The 18,944-nt window shown below is 48.2% G+C and overlaps 1 protein-coding gene across 1 annotated transcript in view; it reads left to right on the top strand.

Annotated features, from left to right (window-relative positions):
- Positions 1-6,830: 6,830 nt before the first annotated feature.
- The window catches only part of RARRES1 (retinoic acid receptor responder 1), a 32,877-nt gene continuing 20,763 nt past the window's right edge, over positions 6,831-18,944 (top strand). Inside the window, exon 1 of the mRNA XM_080916591.1 lies at positions 6,831-7,239. Coding sequence (XP_080772717.1) covers positions 6,985-7,239 — 255 coding nt within the window. The 5' untranslated portion in view covers positions 6,831-6,984. The remainder of the gene's footprint in view (positions 7,240-18,944) is intronic.

Here is an 18,944-nt window from a genome sequence, read left to right as displayed (position 1 = left end):
CGGGCAGGGGCACTGGGAGACGCCGTGTGTCCACGTGCATGTGCAAGCTTTGCAAGAGGAGTCTAAGAATGTTTCATGTCATTTCTCACAGTTTCTGAAAACTCTGTAACGAAAGAAGTGCTCAGAAAGAAGAAAGACCACCACAGCTAGAGAAAGAAAAGCCTGAAGGCACTGTAAGGAGATAAAGCCAATATTTCTCCTAAAGGATTTGATGGGAGCCCGACAATCCCTGTGCACCCAGGAGGCCTCTGCTGACCCCCTTCCTGCTCTGTTCTCTTCAGGATAACTTGTGATGCTTGTGACCGTGTCTAAGTTCTCCCAGATGTCATTGTTTTCAGGAGATGAAGAACTCTCAGGTAGCACAAATGCTTACCTGTGGTGTTGGAGGTGAGGCCGGCCATCTCAAGAGCTGAGTTTTTTGTCAGGTCAGCCATAACAACACATCTCTTTGGCATCAGGCTATTGATTCAGATGTGCCTGAGAAATCATAATTCCCCTTGGAATCTTATGCTGGAGAAGGAACAGCCTAAGTCTGCTATCTGCCAGAAAAAAAGGATGTGTCTGGGAAGAGATTTCCCATAATCTAACAAGTTGTCAGACACCTCTCGGGAGAGACTGGAAATGATGGTGTTAGGTCAGTGATGGGCAGGACCTTGATCATAACTTCTTAGTTATGTATACCTCTTACCGCTATTTAAACATAAATCTCGTGTCTGGACTCCTTACCTGTCCCCCTCCCAGTGTGTCTAACTTACTGCTGTTCACTGTCACTCCTCCATTTAGTTGGCTCACTGGGGGCAGGTGACCGTTAAGGCTGTTTGAGCCCAGGATCTGACTCCCACCAACTTCAGTCGTGTGACATGCTTTAAAAAGAAATCACATTTTTATGCTCATGTTGGCAGTGTATATGCTAAGTTATGAGTGAGGCACGGTCTCGATAATTAAGATAATTGCTGCTTTTCCAGAGGACTTGGGTTCAGTTTCCAGCGCCACAATTCCAGTTCCAGGGCATCCAACGCCCTCTTCTGGCCTCCTCGGGCATTACATAGATGTCACGCACTTAACCTATGTGTAGGCAAAACACTCCTACATGTAAAATAAAAATAAAATTTAAAATCTTAAGCATATTTTGCATTATTTGCCAGTCTTTTTATAAAAATCTGGCCTTGTGTCGTATTTATATTTATTTTGACGCGTTTATGGGCACACAGTCACGTGACATGGGACAGGTGAAAGTCGGAAGACAAGGGAGTTGATTCTCTGATTCTCTGCTTCCACCTTGTGGGTCTTGTGGAGTAAACTCAGATCATCATGCTTGGCAGAAAGCACCTTTACCTACGGAGCCATATTGATGACCCTGCGTAGTGTAAGGTGAGTTAGAGCAAACTCATCACTATCACGAAGAACACTTAGTTTTAAGTACGTTTTTCTGTTTTCCTTGGCGTTTGTCAGAGATGCACCGTGCACCACTAAAGTCTGCTCCACCAGCCTGGCATAAAATTAAGGCAATGAAATCACAATGAGCCTTAGTAACTAAGCCTTCACATAAGATGCTGTGTGATTGCGGCATATCCTAGCCTGTCTGGACCACACTGTCGAGTTGTAGGACTTGTCAAATTTTCAACACTCCATAGCTTTATTTAAATGGCAGATGTTTCAAAACTATTCATCTTTTGGGGTTTGGATCTCTAAAAACTTAAAGGCACCTGCATGGTGGTCAGAGGTTTCTTGCAGAAGGTGGGAAATGTTACTTAGTCTGAAGACAAGACAATTTAAGTTCTCTTTAGAGAGTCGGTGCAGTAAAATGAAGGTTCTTCACAGTGGACGTTGCCCCCAAATATCACACAATCCACCCTGCACCTGTTCTGCACAGGGGAGGCGGAGCCAATCGGGTACATGTGTTGGAGCCAGACCCCATTGCTCTGGGCCATGCTTCCTGGTAGTTCTTCCTTTTAAAAGAACGTGTCGTTCTTGTTGTTCAAGTATGGGAGGCTAGGTGCAAGTGTGAGGGACCTCAGAGGCAAGAAGAGGACGCCAGATGCCCTAGAACTAGAGGTCAATGTACCCAGAATCAAGTTCGCCTGTGTAAGTTCTTTGCAGCCCAGAAGCTTTTGAGATGTGTGCCAGGCAGGTTCCGTTGTGGGACTGGGAGTCCTACTTTCCCTCAGAACTGCACAGGCCCTGTTCCAGCCAAGCTCACGGTTAATCCTCCCTGATGTCCCTACAACTCTTCTCCCAAGCACCACGCCCCCCCCCCCATGTCTGGAACAGCTGCCCTTAGCTCTTCTGAAAACCTACAAATCCAGCTTTTCTTGATTAGTTTCTTAACGTGAAGACCCACCCACACTATCATTGCATTCAAAAAAAAAAAAAAAAAAACTCGGCAGCTGTCTTCTTTGCACCCAAAGTCACCAAGGTGATTGTGTCATGTCTCCCCCGCCCCCCAGCCAGGTGATTTTCTTATAAGTCCTCTTGTAGGAAGGGCTAGCTTTGGTTGGCCTTGATAACATACTCTATACAAATTTAGCTTCTAAGCATTAAGATCTTGTATACAAATACTAAGCAAGGGGAACAAAGGGAAGAGTTCTTTGTATTTATATGGTTCTTTCTGTAATGATGTATATCAGCTTCTTACCAGGAAACAATAAAATGTATTGTCTCAAGCTTTATTTCAATGTTCTTTGCTTTAAAAAAAAAAAAAAGTAGTCCCAATGTATAACGTATATCTCAGCTGAAGACAGGCAGAAGGACGTTCTTTTAGTTGAACTTCTCCACAGGAACTCTTCTTTTGAAATAAAATGATCCCACCTTGCCTCGGTTCATTTTGCTTCCACAGTCCGAACGCCTTAGCTCACCCTTGGCCTCCATCCTGTTCAGACAAGAACAAGATGCTCTACAGAGACGCATTATACACTCCTCTGGTTTCTGGGAGTATTGAAACAGTGGTCCCCAGAGAATTACACACTCCCCTGGGTAATTCCACTCTGGAGGAAGGAAAGGCTGCCACCTGGTACCAACTGAAGGAGTTTACCTCCAGAGAATAGTTGTCACCCAGTTGTGACACTCGTGAGACCACCCTGCAGAAGGCTGAGCAGGTGACCTGATGGGTAACTCCTGGGCAGCGGCACTCTGAAGAAGGCTACTTGGTTGCAAACACCTCTTGCTCTCTATCAAGCCTAACTCTTGCATTAGGACCGTGATAGCTGATCTGCAGCTCACGACACCTCATTTGCCCCTCTGCCCAATGAATTAATTCTCTCTCTCTCTCTCTCTCTCTCTCTCTCTCTCTCTCTCTCTCTCTCTCTCTGTCTCTGTCTCTGTCTCTCTCTCTCTCTCTCTCTCTCTCTCTGCTTTTCACTATTATCTCTCACAGTGGCCACATCAGCTTGGAAGGACTGTCAGGGCTCAGACTTTGACCCTAACAGCCCCGGTAACATCTGAAGCTGTGGAACAGAAATACCGGAGTGAACCTGGCCGGCTTCACTCCTGTTTTTAGGATGATGTAACCTGGGCTTGATAATGAAACTTGACTTCTTCAGTTCCCAGTGTGCCCCACTGAATTGTGGGGACTGACAAGATCATCCTGTGAGAAGGAACATCTAGCACCACACCTCAAACAAAATACCACCTGCCATTTCCTTAAATGAAATGTCACAGCCAAAGCCAGCCCAACTATGCTCCCAAATTTGTCACCAGCCACAGTTAAGATTATCTAAGTAAGTTTTAATTAGGATTCAGGTCTTCCACTGCATTTGGCAAATCTGATGCATAGCTGAAGTTACATATATTTAGTGCAGACATGACATTTTCTTCAGAAAGTTCTACTAGACAGTGCCTCGTCCACTTGGGTTCTGAAGTTCAAACATCTTTGAAATATTTCCTTGGCAGAAGAAGATGAGCTACGTTTTGTACAGCATCTCCTTGGGAAGGACCTCCCTTGCCTCCAGTTCAGCCTTCAGACAGAATTTACTTCTGCGGGGATGTCTCAGCTCGTAGCCTCCCAGGTTTAGTAAACTCTAGCTAGTGGCTCGACAGCAGCCCATCTCCCTTTGCCCTGCAGCCTTTGACTCCCTTGTAGAGTGTGAGATAATGGGGCTGAGTTTGGAACCCCCAAACTCAGGGTCTTGGTCCTCAGCAAGAACCCTTAGGGTCTTACAGCAGCCACCATGAGCTTCAGGTGGCTCAGCAACACCATGAAGCCCCCCATGAACCTCATGGCAGAGACCACAGAGGCCGTATCTGCTAGGAAAGCAATTGGCAGTATCATCAGGTAGGGCTCCTGTTTTTCTGTGGACAACCAAGAGCCTCCCTCAAGGGCTTTTGAGACATATCAGGGGCTAGGAACAGTTAGGGAAATGTGTAAGTTCACAAGATCTAACCTTAATAAGAGCCAAGGCCGCTTAGAACATAAAAATGGAGGCCAAAGGAATCAGATAAGCTACATTTTTCTCCACTAGTGCTCCTGGTTCCGTGGCTCAGAAATAAAAATCTTTCCTATCCTGCCTGGGCTTCACTGGACTTCAGCAATATGCAGCCAAGGTGGAGTTACCCCTATTTGTCTGCCTAATCCATGTACCTCACCTTGTCAGGGGGAAAATACAAAAGGAATATGGCTTGGTTGCTAAGGTTAAGAAGATATCTTTATTGAATAGCTCAGTAGTTTTTTTTTAAATCATAACCCCCTTCTTCATGTATAAAAAGAAAAAGGAAATCACTGCTGAATTTATTCTTTGTCAGGATTCTATCTTCCTTTTAATTTGGTGTTAAGATGCTTTTTAACGTGTCAGCAGCGGCGACAATGCTAGCGATTTCAAACAGCCGTTACTTCGTGCTCAGTACATGCATGTGAAGATTCACACACTTGAATCTCACAATCACCCAGTAAGGCAGGAGGTGTCACCCAAGCACAAATGGGGGCTTTCAGCTTAACCCCAGCATCCTGGCTCCAAGTGGGAGCTCTGGATAACCTGGGGGAGATCGCACACTGTAAGCCCACTCACTTCCATATCCAAAAGCAACCACTGTTGCTTTTCTGGTTGGTTCCTCCAGAGGCACTCTGTATATACCCAGCAGGCACTGGGAAGTCTTGAGAGGGGACATGGATAATGACACTTTTGAATTCGAAGTGAGTGTTGAATGTTGAAAAGAATGCATATGTTAACAGGTTAGTACAGACACTGTGTATGAACTAAGCTGACTTGTTCTGAGTTAAGCCCTGGACGAAGGCAGGGTTGACCCCAGAAGACATCAACTAGATTCCATATTCCAGGAAAGTTCCTGAGCCTAGATGTCCCCACACAGCCATCTCTAATGTCACAGATGTGAGCAGAGAGGCATGGCAGCTTCTGGAGGACTGTCTGCTTTGTTTTCCCCCTCATGGCTCGGTGAGATGGAAGGCAGCTTGCCCCCAGGATGGTTATCCATGCCTTCTCTGGTTCCCCGTCTTTCTCTATAAAGTGCAGCATAAGCCTGAGTCATCTCTGCTCATTGGCACTTGTGACAGGAGGGAACAGTACCCTGGCCACTCATGTACACTAGGAGATACATGTTTTCTGACAGCTGACTTTGCTCTCCAAGTAACCATGTGGGTACTGACCATGGCTAGTCTAGGGACAGGGTAAGAGAGAGGAAAAGAAAATGGAAACTTGGAGTGTGGGGGCCTTTATGAAACACTCCATCAACCCCAATGATTCCGCTGTCCCCTATGGATATGACTATCAGCTCTGAGCTGGGATAAGTCACTCTTAGGGCTTCCTGCTCTCTCCTGTACTGTCTGCGGAGCATGCTACTACAAACAGCGTGGGACACATTCCCCGGCCTCATCCACTGTACGTGTGCTCCAGATGTTTATCTGGTTGCTATCCTCACCGCCTCATGACACAGGTGTTTCATAAATCTGCAGAAGGAACGACAGCCCGCAGCTGGGCAGAGGGAGGAGTATTGTTTGGACAGGAGCTCTGTGTCCTCGCACTCAAGCGTGGCGATCAGAATCCTTCCAGAACCCCATCTTTGAATGAAGCTGGCAGGCAGTAGGCTGCAGGTTGGAATGGCGGGGGAGATAGCCAACCAGCTTCTCCCTTTCTTCTGGCGCCTCCCGGCATCACAAGCAGTATTTAACAAACCGGGTCTCAACCATGTTTTGGTCCTTCAGTGTGGCGACCTCTGATGATGAGGTTGGCCAGACCCCCGAGTATCTCGGGTTGTTCTGGGGCTTCTCATCTTCTGACTCTCTTACATTTCATTTCGTTTGTTAGTTAATTTGTGTGTGTGTGTCGTAGGTGGGTGGGTGGTGATCAAAGAACAACTTGCTTGGGTATGTTCTCTCCTTCCAGTACGTTGGTCGTCAGGCTTGGCGGCGGCAAGCACCTTCATTCTCCGAGCCGGTCCCCAAAGGGCTTTCTCTCTTACCTGTGGTTTAAAAGGCAGCAGCCACCTCTTGCCTTCACCGACGCGTTGACCCACACCTCACTCCACTGGAATATGGCTTCAACACAAGGCCCCGCTCCGGTATTAATTAATTTACTCGATTCTCAAAACCCCTGAGCTGTCGCCCCTCAGCGCGCTTTCCCTGTTCCCAGCCGGCTCTTCTGAAATTCCCCATCAAGGCTGAGGCCCGGTCCCTTTCCCCAGGGATCTCCTCTTTCGCCAGCAGCTGACCTTTAGAGTGTGTTCGCTCTAAAGTTGCGAAATCACCCCAGCGGCAGGCGACAAGCCAAGTTCCCCGAGCGGGAGTCGGGGTGTGCCCTCAAGGAGGCGCCCCACTGTCCCGTGTGCCCTCTCACCGCGTCATCGGGGACACGCTCTCCCAGAGGCGCCTTCTGGCCCTTCCTCTTGGACAGGGGAGGCGAGGAAGAGCGGCGACCCGGGGACGGAGAGGAGTGGCCGCCGCGGCCTATTTCCCCGAGCACCGCGAACCGGGTGCGGGGAGCTCCGCGCCAGCTTTCCGCGTCCACGCAGCCCCGTGTGGCCCCGCCGCCCGCGTCCATGCAGCCCCATCGACCCCCGCCGCCGGCGCTGCTGCTGGGCCTCTGGCTGCTGCCGAGCCTCGCCCTGGCCCCTGCTGCCGCGGCGCCCGCGGACCTGGGCTACACCGTCGATCCCGGGCAGCCCCCGGCCGTGGGGTTGCCACGCGGGATCCTGCCGCAGGCGGCGCGCGCTGCGCTGTACTTCTTCAACTTCCGCGCCGGCTCGCCCAGCGCGCTCCGGGTGCTGGGCGCCGTGCAGGAGGGTCGCGCGTGGGTGAGTGAGCCGCGACGCCACGGGACACGGTCGGGGACCACAGCGCTCCCAGCCCGAGCTCGTGTTGCGCGGAGCCCTCCAATCGCCTTTCTCGTATTTCCGAGGCCAAAAATACTTAGCATGTTTGGGAACGCGAGAAAGGGGTCCCACAAACAACAGCCCCCGGTCGGGGTGCCCAGCGTGGGTCGCTGTTGGCACGAGCACTGTGTACCCAGTGGCTTAGACTCTGGCTCCTACCAAAGTGGGGAGGCGTGTCCAAAAGCTAAGCCAGCTCTGCATCCAGACAGGTTTCCAGGGTTTGTTCTGTTTCGTTGTTCGCCGCAGGCCGCCGTGGGAAAGGTTACTCGGGGGCTGCGCAGGGACCTTTTAGTTCTGGTGTCTCCTCATCTAACCAGGGAGTCACAGGGCAGCGTCTTGTGCGTGACTAAAGCGATCTATCGATCGGAAACGGTTCAGCTCCTGGGTTGTTTGCTGATTTCCAGAGTGTCACGTTGTTCATTTCTTCAGACAGATGTTTAAAGTTACACAACTGGAGAGTCCCTAGATGATGAGGCTCCCCGGGTGTTCCACAAAGCCACAGACCCGCTGCCTTGCATCTCATGCAGAGCTGAGCATAGGTTTGAAATTGGTAGGATGATAAAGATCATCCTCCGTCTAGCGTCAGATGATGAGAGTCACCTTTTAGACTCTCAGCCTTAGTTCCGTATTTCTAGAAAAAGGCAAACAAACAGCGACAACAAAACACTCTACTGTCTCAGGGACAGTCCCCGCTCCAAGCGCTAGCCTCTACTAGTTCACCAGAGAAATGAAGTCACAACTTAAGGGCTTGTCTTCTTCTTAGAGGAAAACGGAGCCCTGAAGACAGAGTCCCTCGCTATTTTAGGGGAGAATTCTCTATTCAAACGAAAACAAAGAAACAAAAACCCCAGACCGACAAAGTCCACCAGTTTTCAAATACCAGGGATTGGTTTTCCTCGACCCAACGTGATTTTTAAAAATCATAAAATAGGGCTAGTGCTATAGTGCTTGGGTAAAGGTGCCTGCTGGCAAACCTGATGTTTGACCTTCTGAGGAGGTGGAAGAAGAGAGCCCAACTTCCCCAAGTAGTCCTCTGACTTCCACGTGCCTGCTACAGCATGCGCATGTGCGCGCACCCACACCCCCCCACACACACACGTAATAAATAATTGTGACTTTAAAAAATCCTAAGATGCTTTGAATTTCTGTGCCTTTCTAGCTTCCCCTTGGAAAAGAAGTCCTTGGCATTTTTACAAAGAGGCTAGCTCCCAAAACCTGTTCATCTCTATTGGTATAGTGCTCCTGAACGTTAACTTCACTCTACCCGTCCTAAGGGGTGTGTGTGTGTGTGTGTGTATGTGTGTGCCCGCGCAAGACCCCGAGTAACAATGTTACCTTTCTTCTTACCCCCCTAATAATTTAACACTATGTGATTGCAGGAGCCAAGGAAAAGGGGCCAGTGTACCAGGAATCTATTTCTTCCACAAATCCAGTGAAATTGTTTCCTTTCAAAGGTTACTAAAGGCCCAGTGCTGAGATGACAGGCATCTGGAGAGGGTTCAAGGCTGGGAGGGGGGGCAGAGAGGAGGAGCACTAGCTCTCTTTTGGTGGCCTTAGTTCAGATGTCGCCTAGTATCCTTAGGAACTGTGTTTGGTTTTTTGGTTTTTGTTGTTGTTGTGCTTTGCTTGTTGGCTTGTTTTGCATTGTTAGGGTTTTGACATGCTCGGCCAGTCAAGTGAGAACACAAACTCAGCCTGGTGGGCACAGCTTCCAGAAAGGTGGTTGTGGGAACTTCTGCTCCGATGACAAGAGCAACCACGGCATTCATTCCAAAAGGAAGGGGTGGTGGGTGGCCACACGTCATTTTCAGTCTTTATCCCTGGGCACTTTGGCAGGACAGTGTACTATGTTGCCACACTGTATCTGTCCTTGACTGGGCCAGGGGAGCAGGTGGATGTACAGGGTCAGGAGCGTTCTTCAATGGGGGTGAGTACATCTGAACAGGAGGGGCTGGAACTATGTGAGTTTTTCAAAGTTAGGGCCCAGAAGCTACTTATTAAATCAATTTAGGTGAGTTCAGTTGTTTTAATTTGGGGTTTTAGGGATTGAGTCCATTGCCCCATACATGTCAGGCATGTGTTCTAACACTGAGCTACATCCCAAGTTCTATGTAATGAAATGACGTGGGCTACAGACCATGAGAATACATGATAAAACCACAGTGGTGTTTCAAATGCGTGTGCATAAGCTAGGTCGCCATGAGGGACGCAGTTCTTGATAGGTATCTCATCTCAACCAAACCAAAACGAAACAAACAAAGCATGAAAACGAGGCACCCAAAGGATTCCAGCTCAGATTCTTTTTTAGAGCCTCAAGAGTTCTCATTCTAGAAACACTGTTGCCCCCTGGTGGTCAGATGCAGTAATCACTGCAGATTATGGTTTCAGAAAGACCTGGTTCTCTGGTTTCCTAGTTGCAGAAGAAATTTCACGCTGCCTGTGTTCTCTGCTGTCCCTGCCTGATGTCACCTTGTTCCTGGTCTTACACTACCTTTTCATCACCAAATTTTCCAACTTTTCTGCTACTGCGTGCAATAGTCTCTGGACCACAGTGGGCATGAGAAGATGACAGATGACAGTGGGAATTCTTAGGTGCTGGTTGTCCTGGACCAGGCCCACGGGGTTTCTCCATTACTGGACACACTGCTTTCACTGAATTTTGGGAATTTGAGGACAGTTTCTTGGGCATATACTTCTTAAGAAAGCCAACCCGTTCTGGAATCAGCTGTTGTCTGGGAACTGATCAACACCCCAGACCAGCCGTGGTGCAAACAGCCGGGCAAGGGGCAGAGGGAGGGTTACCCATGCTTCATCCCCATGAAAACCAGTATAAGCGGATCCCTTTTATTTTTATGTAGGGCCTTTAGCTGGAACTCCATGGGGTTTTCTAGCAAGAGAACACACCCATAACACACCATTTCAGTTTCCGTTAGGTTCCCTGCTGGTGGGGAGTGTCCTTGGAAAGTGTGTGATGTGCAATTACTTTCCCTTCTTCCGCAATCCTGGCTCACTGAAAATGGCAAGAGTTCAAGAGACAACCACAGCCATTCTTCCGGAGCATTTAACTCGGCTTTTGTGAATGTGCTAGTTGTTGTTGTTGTTGTTTGGTTTTCTTTTTGTCATCTTGACAAGAACTAAGAAGGAACCTTAACTGAGAAATCTGTCTTCAGCAGACCAGCCTATAGCTAAGTCTGCGGGGTGTTTTCTTGGTTAATGGTTGGTGTGACGTGTCCAGCCCACTGTGAGCAGGTGGACTGGGTTATACTTTTTTAAGGTGGGTGGTGCTGAGCCGCCCACAGGGAGCCAATAAAGCCCTGCCTCAGCTTCCCTCAGTGAAAGACTTGCTGGGAAAGTGCTAACCTAAGACACCCTTTCCTCCCCAAGTTGTTTTTGGTCATGGTCTCTATCAAAGCAATAGGAAGCAAATAAGGTCAACGAATGGCCTTGACACAGTTTTACACCTGTACTAGTTTTACACTTACACTAGTTAGGTAGTAAGTGAATCTCATACATTAAAAAAAAAAAAAAAAAAAAAAAAAAAAAAAAAAAAAAAAAAACCGTAGGTAAACCATCTGGTTTTTGGTACGCATCAGGCCAGAAGGTAGAGCAATGGCTGTACTTCCAGGATTCAAAGTGCCATGGGTCTGAAGCAGGAGTAAAATTTGTCCCCTGGGCCATACAGATCCAAGTGCACATACTCCACTAAGAAAGAGCCTCATCGGTTTTCGATCTGTGGAGCACTTTAGTCCAATATTAGACACCTAATTACGGCTCCTCTCCATTAATGTCAATAATTCAGAGTCCGTCTAAAGAATTAGGAAAGCAATGCATTATGTAGAACACATCACGTGGGCACAGACAGTGGGGACCTCAAGAGGCTGAATGCACTCGAAGGAGGAAAGATAATAAAAGAGGAAAAGGGAGGCATGTTTTCTTCCACCAAAAGAAGCTCTTAACTGCTTTCAGGGCCTTCACAAGACAACAGCCAAATCAGAGGCACCCCTGTGTGGTCCATGCTATCTCCAGACCAGCATCCTCCCTGTGTAGTCCATGCTATCTCCAGACCAGCATCCTCCCTGTGTAGTCCATGCTATCTCCAGACCAGCATCCTCCCTGTGTAGTCCATGCTATCTCCAGACCAGCATCCTCCCTGTGTAGTCCATGCTATCTCCAGACCAGCATCCTCCCTGTGTAGTCCATGCTATCTCCAGACCAGCATCCTCCCTGTGTAGTCCATGCTATCTCCAGACCAGCATCCTCCCTGTGTAGTCCATGCTATCTCCAGACCAGCATCCTCCCTGTGTAGTCCATGCTATCTCCAGACCAGCATCCTCCCTGTGTAGTCCATGCTATCTCCAGACCAGCATCCTGCCTGTGTAGTCCATGCTATCTCCAGACCAGCATCCTCCCTGTGTAGTCCATGTTATCTCCAGACCAGCATCCTCCCTGTGTAGTCCATGTTATCTCCAGACCAGCATCCTCCCTGTGTAGTCCATGTTATCTCCAGATCAGCATCCTCCCTGTGTGGTCCATGCTATCTCCAGACCAGCATCCTCCCTGTGTAGTCCATGCTATCTCCAGACCAGCATCCTGCCTAGTGGGGGAGACACAGGAGCAGATCAGAGAGGTAGCATACTCCTGCCCTGGCATGAACATGCTTAGGAATGGTCTTTGCCCCACCATCCAGCTCCCAGAGGGCAGAATATGGGACTGCATTGGGTGGGGAATGCCAGCAGGGGTACAATTTTATCTGGCTTTCTTTGCAACCTGTCCCAAATCGCCTACAATAACCGTACCCCGTTGAGCTAGCAAGTAGGCACGCCCTCAACCATTCTGTAGTAAACTGGCTTTGTTCATATTCACCACCCTCTGTTCAAAACACTTTAATTTGGTTTCCTACCGGTAAGACCAGGATGTTTGTAATCAGGTGGTACTGGCGGTGGTCCAAAGAAAGACAGCTGGTGGTGTGGGGTGACGCTCTTCACAGGGTTCTGCCCTAGAGGCTTCCTCTAAGGCTCTTAATGGTGCTACTGGAAACTGAATGCAGGTGCTCAATGCCCCAAAGAGTCATTTTTAATATTAAATAATACACAGCAGTGAGTTCCTGTGTTCAGATATGCACTCATGCAGCCAGGGCAGGGGCAAGTCCTGGAGATGCTTTATTAAGTTAGGGAGCCTCGTCCACACTGGTTAGGGCAGTAGGTATATCGATGTCCAGCGTGGGTTATTTGTTATGGGTGTTCAAGGCGCCATCCGCCCCTAAAGTCCAGTTAGGAAGGAGCAGAGCCTGTGTACTTGCAAAGATGTGTGTGAGCCCACAGGCTCACTCAGGGCGTCCACAGCGAAGATCTCAGTAGGGATCACAGCTAATTCTCTCCATTCCGTCTCACCATACGACAGTTCCCGTAACGCTAGTGGGCTCGAAACATGGGGTACATTCACTTGCAGTTCCAGAGGTCAGAGGTTAAACATGGGTCACACTGAGCTGAAAGCAAAGTGTCTCAGGGCCCATTGCTTTGCCTCTTCTTGGTGCCAGCTGTGTTCATGGTTTTGTTTCTGAGCTTTGAAGCCATCTGTGTCACATCTTCTGTCCCAAAATAAACTAGGATAACCTAATCAGTCCATATGATTAATGAGTGACCTTGGGGAAACCCCATCTTGTAACATAACATTTATAGTGTCATTGTTTGCCCAACCACACCAGTCCTCCCCACATTCTCAGGCATTGCGGGTCTTCCGAAATGGCTGCCCTGGCTCCCATTGCTTCACTCTCGAAACCGTGGCTGTGTTTTATCGGAGCCATCTGTCGTCTGCCCCACTTCCTGGGATGGACCAGGTGCTGCTCTGACCTGACTTTTAAACAGTCAGCTTTGTTTGCTCTTTGTGGTCATGCCTGCCCCTTGGACGATACTGTAAGCTGCTACAGGTCAGGAGGTGCGCACGATTTCAGCTCCTGCTCATCTCTCAAACAAGGTCTGGCTGGAAACAAGGTTTAGATAGCTGTTAAATAAAATCACAGTAGCAGCGAGGGTGCTGAGATCACCGGGACATTGCGGCTCCCTCCTCACTGGAAAGAGGACGAGGCCTTGGAAGCTGTGCACCTCTTATATCTTTCCTTCCACCAGAGAGGAACCAAGCTGCGGACAGGTCCTAGCAACTTCCCTTCCAGGTCTACCCCAGGTCAAGAACTCATATCCAGATTTCGACAAATGGAAGCCAGCACACCTTCCGTCTTGGCCCAGTGAGTTGGACTGCTAATGCATGGTGCCCATGGGAAAAGATTTTCTTGGCTATGGCCTGTTCTGACAGTAACCAACTTTTGTAATATAAACTCAGTTTGTTTATCAACCCTTGCCTGGAAGGAGAAAATGCAATAATACAATTCCAGGGTATAATGTAATATGTAGTCTGTCCAGAACCTAAGAATGGTACAACAGTTTTTTTTTTTAATATAATTGAACAACTTTATTTTTAAAGAAACAGAGATAAATGTACAGATTTTAAAAGCATTATTGCTTAAAAGTATACGAATACATTTTTGTCAGTACTTGATTATTTTAAAGGTTTGATAGTGTGCGTTAAAATCTTACTAGTTACAATGAGCATGAAGTACATGTAAAACAAGATGGAACCTGGAATTAGTCAAAGTTTTCTTGGTGTGTACAGTTTTTAGTCACAAATGAGTTATTTTTCCTCCGACTGGGCCTGACTCATAAGAGCAACCTTATAAGGCGGGGAGGTGTGCCTTTCTTGGGACAGCGTGACATTTGTGTTTTTCCACCAAAGACGAAGCCAGAGGGACAGTTAGAAGCAGAACATTACAGCAGCGGGTCCCCGCAGCCTCTGAGCTCATGACTGTCCAACCTGCTTCCTCTCATCTGCCCACCTTCCCATCGTGAAAACATGGAAAGTCCCCAGATGTGGCCAAAGACAAAGAAGCAGGGCCAGGGTCTAGCAGAGAGGGAGAGGAACACAGGAATCCCTTTCACACGTGAGCTTCGGGTGTCTCACTCCTCGAGTTCTTGCGTTGCGAATGAGTTTAAAGGGTAAAATGTGTGACTGTGCTCTTCGGATGGGACACCCCCGCGTTTATCTTTCGGATCCTCAGTTTCTATGCTCCCCTACATTTTCATACTCCTCGAATACCGATGAATCATACAATAATTCGGAAACAAAGCAAACAGAGAAACCGGCAGCATTGGTTAGAGCCTAGCTCGAGTCTCTCCAGACACAGGGACAACCATCTTCGATCCATTAGTATGAAAATAACTTTGTGGTTGATGATGAGCAGCTTTTACTGAAAAGAAGACGCGAATCCATAGAGATGCCCTTGGAACCTGTGCTTTTCAGTCTTGGCGCCCACACAAATGCCACGGATAGCAGCCGCCACCGCCACGAGGGTTCTTGCTTTCTGTGGCTTGTTACTGATGGTCGATAGCAGAAATACTAAGTGGGAGTTTTCAGAAACAAATAATTGCTAAGTTTTAAATCCCCTTCATCCTGACAGTATGAGATCTCCTGCTAGCCCATTCTGTTCCTCTCCGTGTGTGAACGAGCCAGCTGTCTAGTGTGTGCACACTGTGGATGTCCTCTGCCTGCTGTAACGGGTGGTTGTCCCGTTATCAGATCACCTGGCACTCATCACGGTGTCTCTGTGCAAGCAATTTTATCTACTAAGGACCCCCGAGTTAACATTAACAAGATGTTATTATTGAATATTATAGTTGCTCGCAGTAGTCAGGGTTCTCTCCTGGAACAGAACTGATAAAATGTACATATAATTTAAGTATGGATGTATTAGCTTGGTTTACACAGCGAGAGGTAGGATAGTCCCAAGGCCGCCACCCGCAGAATGTGCAGCCTGGAAAACCAGTGGCTGCTCATCTCCAGAACCTTTAGTTCTAAGAAGAGAACAGCCAACGATTCAGTCCAAATGGGAGGCCAAAGGCCCAGAGAATAACTGTGCAAGCACATATTCAAAGGCCGACCAGTCTTGAGTCCACTGTTAGGATGCTGACTGTACCAAACACAGTGTGCACGCAGGGACTTATGAAAGAACAGAATTTACTGTTAAAAGTAGTCACTCAACAGCTTTCAAATTTTTAAATAAATGCTAAACACAGTGCTGCTGGGTCCAGAGGAAGGGAAGTCCGGCGTGGATAAGCTTCCTCCTCCTCTTCTGTTCCATCTGCGCCTCCAGCTTATTAGACCTTGTTTGGGGTGTGTCAGCACTTCCTGGCCCCTCACAGACACGCCCAGAAGTGTGGCTTACTCATTTTCTAGGCATTGCTCGGTCCAGTAAAGTTAGCAACTAAGGTTAGTCTATTAACCCCAACCGCGCCTGTTACCGATGGAAATGTCGACGTGCATTTATAGGACAAACACAACATTTGGGGCTGGTCACTGTCTGTGTCTCCATGTTTCCACCCCTACTGTGATGTCTAAAATTGGTTGTCAACTTGACCACATCTGGAATTAAACTAAAACCCAAGCAGCTGGGTACACCTGGGAGAGATTTTTCATGATTGACTCATTGAGGTGGGAAGACCACCCTAAATCTTGGGTCACGTGAAGTTAGAAGACTCACCTTAACCTGGGCCACACCTTCTGGTGGCAGCTCACTCAAAATGACTACGTGGGAGAAGGAGCTTTTCCTGTGCCTGTTTCCCTCGCTCCTGCTGACAGGCTGATCTACCCTGACGCTGAGGTTCTGCTGAGGTTCTGGTGTTAGAACAGAGTCTTTGGGAGTCTAACATAGATGACAGACTGGCTGAGACATCCAGCCCCAAGGACTAAATATCTACTAGATTTTTGGCCTTTATGTTAGGAAGCAGCCATTGCTGGACTAGCTGGACCACAGCTTGTAAGCCATTCTAATATCCCCAAGCCCCTTTTGGAGACAGTGTCTCTCTTTATCATCCTGGCTGCCCTGAAACTCACTTGTGTAGACCAGGCTGGCTTCAGACTCACAGGGATCCCCCACCTCTGTGTGGAAACCACATACCACCATGTCTGGCTCAATCTCATTCTTAAGGATCTGGTGCAGGTTGTTGACGACTCTCCTGGAAGCATGGAAAATGCTGGAAATGCCAGTGGGAATCATTTAACAAGCTTATTGAGATTAATGTATTTGATTACCCGGATCCACTTATTGTGAGAAGCAAAGAGCTAAGTGACTATAAATAAAAACTTGAAAAATAAAGAAAACGATTCTTGGTTTGTTGCTTCCAATATCTTTGGATAAACTAACAAAGGGAAAAAAAGAACTCAGTAATACAATTGCCCAGCCCCAGATGCGTATAAACAGGGGAACGTTTTTCTCAGGGTCCTGTGGAAAAGTCCCTCCAGCACCACGGAGTTCAAATTGCAGAAAACCAAACCAAAGCCCTAACTGTGAGATTGGCTGAATCACAACAAAATGTCAAATCCCAGCCTCAGAGGGTGTCCAGAGTTTAATTACTGATTAGTAACGCATAGGGTCCTGTAACTCGGGATGGAGATGTGTGGAAGGACCCTACTGAGCAGAAAACTTTGACCCCTAGATTCTCGAGGGTTTATCTCACTTGAAGAAGTCCCACTCTCTCTGCCTCGTGCTTGTAGATAAGATGAAGGTGCCTGCTGCAATACTCCCCAGTGTGATGGCCAGGAACTCTAGCCCTCTAGAACATGAAATGCTCTCCTTTACGGACTGCCTTGGTCACACTGTTTAAGACACCTGCACTTGAGAGGGAACACTATATAGCAAAGAACCTATTCCCATAACAGAAAGTGATGAGTGAATATTCTTTACAAATTGGAAGTTTGCCATACTGGATTGCGTCAGATGCTGTTGAAGCAGAGGGTGCCATCTTGAGTTGTGAAGTATCATGGCTTGACTCTCCAGGGACTCTGGACGCTCACGCTCACCACGCTTGGAAGGACCTCCCTGTTTCCCTGATTCTGAAGATGCCTTCACTTTAATACCAAATGTGAATGCTGGTTCCTAGGCTTCCTGGCACTCCCTAGAAAGAACTTCTAGTGTGGTCCTGAGGCCAGCAGCCCAGATATCTGCTGGGATTTGTTGAAATGCAAATTCTCAGACTCCACCCCAGACTGACTTAATTCATCCTCGGTGGGTGGGCCCAGCACACAGGGTTTCAGCACCCCCCCCCCCCCCCCCGTGTTCTGGAAACCACCCACAACAAGAGAATAAAGTTATTCGAAGAGACCTCCTCTAATCTGGCCCCTGCTCAGTACTGTGACTTCAACCCCAAGTCTACCCCATGCCAATGTGTTAACCCTTGGGCTGGGCTGCTCCTGAGTACTGGATCACACTCCTACCTGGAGCCGTTTTTTTTCTTTCTCTTGCTTATGTTGGCCCTAGTCTTTTCTGGAACTTTCCACACCCCTCCTGAGCCGTACTTCTATTTACCTTTGTCCAAAAGGCTCTATCCTTAGGGTTCCTTCTATATATAGTCTCAGAGCAGCTTCATGACCAAGCTGTTAAGAATTGTATTTTATCTTCCCAGAGGGATCTGTTGAAGTCCTAACCCAGCTGGCAAATGGTCCCTCACATATAAGGAGAGTCTCCAGAGATGTAATCAAGGGACAATGAGGTCATACTTTATGGGTCTTAAATCCAGTGACTTCTGTCCTTATCAAAGGGCCATGAGAAGACACAGACAGGCAGGATGAAGAACTGAATTCAAAGGCAGAGTCTGGAGTGATGTCGTTGCAAGCCAGGGATGCCAGGGACTGGGACCCACTACCTAGAGCCAGGAAGAGGAAAGATGAATTCCACCTGCCAGTCTCAAATGGAGCTGGTCCTGCCGACACCTTGACACTGGGCTCCCAGTCCTCAGAACTATGAGAGGAAAACTAGGTGTTGTTTTTAGTCACCTGGTTTGTGGTCCTTTGCTATGAAACCCTAGCAACCACGCACGCAGACCCTTCCTGGCTGTTCCCTCCCAGAGAAAGGCTCTCATCTACAGGAGCTGCTTTGCAGACACAGCACAAGGTCCACCTCCGGACAAAGGAATCACTCTACTTCCTCCTCACACATGCACACCAGCACCAGCTTGCGGTCTCACGCTTCTCAGAGGGGCTGCTGAGATCTGCTTTTGTAACCTCTGCGTGCAGTCTGGGGAGGATGGGCTCTGGAGAGAGGCCACATGCACCGACAGACAGCTCTCGAACTAGGCAATTCCTTGTTCCTTGGACAGGTTGCCTGTCTCTTCATGTATAGAATGTCAACAGTGAGAATATTCTGCCCCAGGGCTTGGTGATGCGAATCCCTGCACAAGGTCTCTATGGAGTCAGGTAGGGCAGAGAGTGAGAATGGTAGATGTACAGGGATGAATGGGGGCAAGATAGATGGATAGACAGATGGACAGACAGACAGACAACAGATGGACAGACAGACAGACAGACGGATGGATGAGCTTGACTGACTGTAATAGGTACAGACATAGAAATCAACCCATTCCCTCCCTGTTCCTTGAAGGGTGTTTTTATACACAGACCTAAATAAAGACATAGCATTGGTTTGATGAGGATCTGAGGAGCGTTTCTCTTACCAAAAGAAGAAAGATGGATGGATGGTGACTCTGGGTCCCCGAAGGCACCGCACTGTATGCTTCTCAAACAGG

Source organism: Micromys minutus (assembly GCF_963924665.1).
Source record: "Micromys minutus genome assembly, chromosome: 4".
Taxonomy (NCBI): Eukaryota; Metazoa; Chordata; class Mammalia; order Rodentia; family Muridae; genus Micromys; species Micromys minutus.
This window is presented reverse-complemented; position numbering and strand designations above follow the sequence as displayed.